Source organism: Erithacus rubecula, assembly GCF_903797595.1.
Source record: "Erithacus rubecula genome assembly, contig: scaffold_365_arrow_ctg1, whole genome shotgun sequence".
Taxonomy (NCBI): domain Eukaryota; kingdom Metazoa; phylum Chordata; class Aves; order Passeriformes; family Muscicapidae; genus Erithacus; species Erithacus rubecula.
In genome coordinates this window covers 64985-69894 of record NW_027635967.1, presented here as the reverse complement: position 1 = coordinate 69894, position 4910 = coordinate 64985, and the positions used below count along the sequence as shown (strand labels likewise).

At 52.6% G+C, this 4910-nt stretch overlaps 1 protein-coding gene across 1 annotated transcript; it reads left to right on the top strand.

Moving 5' to 3' along the window:
* Positions 1-295: 295 nt before the first annotated feature.
* Positions 296-964, top strand: LOC306816110 (serine/threonine-protein kinase pim-1-like; the record flags this gene model as incomplete). The annotated part of the gene is made up of 1 exon (XM_079332599.1): positions 296-964. One exon carries the CDS (start codon positions 296-298, stop codon positions 962-964), a length of 669 nt encoding a protein of 222 aa, XP_079188725.1.
* Positions 965-4910: the final 3946 nt, after the last annotated feature.

Here is a 4910-nt window from a genome sequence, read left to right as displayed (position 1 = left end):
CCATGGCTTGAAGGTGGCCATCAAACACGTGGCCCAGGAGAGCATCCAGCAGTGGGACGAGCTGGTGCATGAGCAGGACCAGCGGGACAGGGCGGGCGGGGAGGGGCGGGGATCCAGCTGAGAGCCCGGCAGTGGCTGGCGGGGATTGGCGGGGGATGGTGGGCATGGGCTCAGAGCCAGAGCCAAAGCATGGCAGGCCTGGCAATACTGGAGATCGGGCTGGGGCTGGGCAGGGGCCACCTGCCATGTATCCCCTGGGGCTTGGCATGAAACCCAAGCACCAGGGAGGCTGCCCATGGTGGGGAGGACACCGAGGCATCCCAGGCAGGAGCCAGCGCAGCAGCCACAGGGCAGCATCAGGCCTGCTGGAGGCATTGTCTCCTCCTCACAGCCCGACGGCACCCGTGTTCCTCTGGAGATCGTGCTCATGGAGAAGGTGGGCTCTGGCTGCCCCTACATCATCCAGCTCCTTGACTGGTTAGAGCTGCCTGACAGCTTCCTGCTGGTCATGGAGCGCCTGGAGGCATCTCGGGATCTCCTGCAGTTGCTGCTGGAACAGGAGTTCCTGTGTGAGGAGGTGGCGCGCTGGCTTTTCTGCCAGGTGCTGGAGGCCGTGTGGCACTGCACCGCCTGCGGCGTCCTGCACCGGGACACTGAGCTGGAGAACCTCCTCGTGGAGCCGGAGAGCGGTGAGCTGAAGCTCGACTTCAGTCGCAGCACCTTCCTCCAGGAGCGCGCCTTCACACGATTTGCCGGTGAGCCCCCAGCCCGGGCCCTGCTCCCAGTGCTGGGCACTGCACGGCCCCATTCCCTCCTGGGCCATGGGCTGCAGCCTTCAGCCGGCTGCCGGTTCCTGGGGCACGGCATCTGCCCCGTGCCAAAGGGCAGCCGGCTCTGCCGGCAGAGAGGGGGCTGCATAAGCCGGGCCCCGGCCTCTCGGCCTGCCTGGCCAGCAAGGCCGTGAGCTGCTCTGCCGGCCTCCTTTGCCTTGCACGAGGGCTCCTTGCCTCTGGCCAGTTCCCTGGGGAACGTGGGGTGCCCTGTGAGGGAAGTGGGACCCACCAGCACAGCCCCTGCCTCAGCCAGGAGTCCAAGTCCCCCGCAGACAGGCCAGAGCTGAAGCAGATCTTGTGCCACCCTTGGGTGCTGGGCGGGCATTTTTGATGCTTCGCCGCAGCCTGTGCAGCACCTGCTAACCACGTCCCACGCAGGACCCCAAAAATAAAACAAGTACAAACCCATTGCGGGCTGTCAAGTCTGGTCCTTGCCAGCAGCTTCAGCTGAAGAAAGCTCTTGGGAAAAGGGGAAATCTCAGTGCTCCCTTCAGCCTTCTTCAAGCTTTCCCCGCCTTTCTTTCAGCATGGTAACTTTGTGTCTTCCAGCACTGGAGCGCCAGGAGGGGCTTGAACAAACCAAAAATGCAACAGTGAAACGAGAGCTGCCCTTTCAAGCTGAAGCAAAGGCCACCTGGGCTCTCCTGAAGTGAAACCAGGGAGGGCTCTGGCTGCATTGCCACAGCCAGCGGCTGGCAGGGGCACAGACCTTGCTCTGCTAGCCAAGCTGGCACCAGAACCAGAAGCACCAAAGGATCATTTAAACCCTGATGGACTCTTCCTCTCTCTCCAATGGGCAGCAGGCAAATGTTGGCCAATTCTGCCAGGAATGCAAAACCATCCTGGGGTTTGTTTGGCCAAAGATGGACCATGAAGGTGTCCCTAGTAGCAGTGGGTGTGAGTGCTGATACTTTTGGGTTGTGTGGTGCCTCTGGCCCCTCACAAGTCAGGGCAAGGCTGAAGGAAGGAAGCTGCAGGTGAGGGCATTGTTGGCTGTTTCGAACTGCTTGGTGCAGAACTAGAACAGTTTTCCTCTTTTCTCTCCATCACTGGAAAGGATATTAAGATGAAGCTGCAGTAAACTATGTCTTTTGTGGGTTGTTGTGTAGTTGTTGTTTTTTCTGGCTTTTAAATTTATTTCCAAGGGGTGTAGTGAGGAGCAAGTTGCTGGGTTACATGATTTCTGACTGAGCTAACACAGAAATGGGAATTGTGTGTGCACAGGCTTCCTGGCAAATCAAGATGTGATGTGGAAATCCTAAGTGAGGATTTCCAGCCTTGACTGCGCATGACACAGGCTTCTGAAAATGGAACTGATCTTGGCAGAATAGCAGCTCTGAAGTGAAGCAGAACTAAAATACAGGGAAGCAGAAAAACCAAGTGCAGTGGTACTTCTTGGTCCTGCATGCACCTCATGCCCCTGCCTCTGTGAATACTTGGTTTTGCAGCTCAATGGAGTTCATTTCAGTGTTTGTTGCATTTGATTTTTGTGGTCAGTTCCTCTAAACAACTCCCCTTCTTTACTGGACACATCCCTGGAGTGGGACCAGACTCACCCTTAGCCTGGAGGAATTCTCTGCTCCTCTGGAGAGGGGGTGAAGCCAAGGGTTATGAGCAAAGGAAAACAACCAAACCATGGGCATTATGTCTTTGATGCATGCAGCACCACTTGTTTGCAAAGTTCCCAGCACTGATCCAAGAAAAACAAGAAAATGCCTATTCCTTCACTCCTCTAGCTCTCCCCCCACACCTCCTGTGCTTCCCCTGCTGTTAGCCTTGGTGTACCAATGTCCTGCATTCTTTTAATGTCTGGAATAGTTAGGAATAAACATGCTGGAAAAGGGCACTCTGAATTGGTGTCACCTGTCATGGATAAAACCCCATAGTGACAATCAGAGCACAAGTGTGAAAGCTGGGATCCTTTGACTTCTGCAGTGGACTTCATTGTCTTTTCCTCCTCTCTTTCAGCACAGGAAACCATCCTTACATCCCACCTGTGCCAAAAGCTGTGGTGTTTGAGCAGCCAAAGCCAAGAGGCTTCAGCACCAGGGGTCTGTGCTGGAGGGCTTCTGGTCCTGCCCATGCTGTGGGCTAAGCCAGAGGGATGCAGGGTTCCTCTATTCCTCCCTGCTGGGAGTAGCTGCCTAGGGAATCTGGGATCTGGGTGAAACTCCAGCTCTCCAGGTGTTCAGGGATGCAAGGTCTGAAGGACTACCTTTACCTGTGACTTTCCAGGTCAGCAGGAACAAGAGGAAATGGGGTGCCATAGCCGTGTCCCATCAGGCTGCATCTCCCTCTGAGGACAGAGAATCTGGGCTGAGGTGAGACTGCCATGAGTGCTTGGATGAGCAATCCAGGGAACAGAGAGCTCGGAATTGCAGCTGCTGCTGGAACCATTGCCTTAGGTCTGCTCTGTCTGTGACCAGTGGGATTTGTGCTGGAGAGAGAGGCGCTGTCTGGAACAAAAGGTGGAGTAATCCTCTCTGGGGATGTGCAGTGAAGGACTGAATAGCATGGAGGGAGAAAGTATTTTAAACTCTATCACTGTTTCTCCCAAAATTGGTGATGGGGTGGCTGGGTTTGGTCTGGGCCTATTATTCTTCATGCAATTTTGAAATTCTGTTGTAAGATTTACTGTCCAGTATCCTTCTAACAAAAGGTGACAGAAATTTGGAACTTGGGTCCATTCATGGCAAAAAGTTGCCAAGGCTAGAGGACTGGGGTGATAACTGCTTCCAGGAAAGGTTACTTACTAATACTATGTCAGACTTCCCTCAGTGATTATCAGTCCTGAATGACTGTGAGTTCATGTTCTTCTCACTTGGGAATTAGAAATAATTTCAGTATAAGTAGAAATTTTAGAAAAATCCAGCTAAAAATCTCACCTCTGTTCCCTCTAAATTATCTCAGTTTTTCCCAGCTAGGAGCTGCACAGAAGTCAGGCAGGGGAAATGGCATCAGGGAACAGCTGGAAAATCAAAGCACAAAGAGAAGATGCTCCAGCAAAGGGTAGGAAAAGGGAAAGGTTTCTGAAAACATTTCTGTAGTCAAATAAATAATTATTTCAGATTCCCCAGTGTGAAGAACACAAACTCACAGCAATTCAGGCTTGACAGTCCCCTGCAGTGAGAGCTCAGCACACATCCACAGAGGCAAGATCAGCATCTGAAAGAAAAAAAAAATAGAAGAAAAAGGTGATTTCTTTTGCTTCAAAGTTATTTCAAGTTCTTAAAGCCCAACCAGTATTTGCTCTCAATTTGGGTTGGGTGAATCATGAGCAGTGGGCACAGGTCATGTCATTCACTTAGCTGAAACCCCAGGGTAGTTTAGAGGGGACACAAGAGATGTTTGTGTAGGAAAATGTGAGGGGATGTCAAGGGCAGCGAGGTGGCATTTTTGAGGGGATTGCTGAGGTAACTGAAGGCAGCCCAGCAGACAATTTCCCTGGGAAAGCCAAGGCCCCTGGGGAGCACAGCCAGGGCTCTCCAGGGGTAGCAGGGAAGTCTCAGCACTGGGGACTCTCTGTGTCCTCCTTCCTTGGCAGCAGCCAGCAAGGAAGAGAGGAGAGGCTCCGTGCGGGATGAGGCCGGAGAGAGCGAGCAGAGGAGCGGCCTCAGGCTGGAGAGGGGCAGGAGAAAGGCAAAGGGACCTCCCTGGGATCACTGTGGGGAACAGAATGGACACTTGGATGACCAGGGGAGGTGAGGAGTGGATCTGAGCTCATCTGCAGGGAAATCAGGAGGGGATATTTTGGAGGGAAAAGCTGAGGTGATGAGTTCACTCACCTGGCATGAGTTGTGTTTGCACAAAGTGGGACCAGAGGTGAAGGTCAATGCAAAGCCAACCCTGCTTGACCTCTGAATTCCAGGATAAGTTTTACAAGCTGCCAAATGAGGGATTAAAAAGACATAAAAATGAAACCAAGAGCATGAGTGAAGTTCATGGGACTCCATTACATTGTTGTCATAGAATTCATAACAGAGTTTTGAGCTTTTAATGACAACAATGTAGTTCTTCACTTGGATTAGTCACTGGGTGGGATTTGGGGTTTATCTGGATTTTAAAGCCCTCATGGTG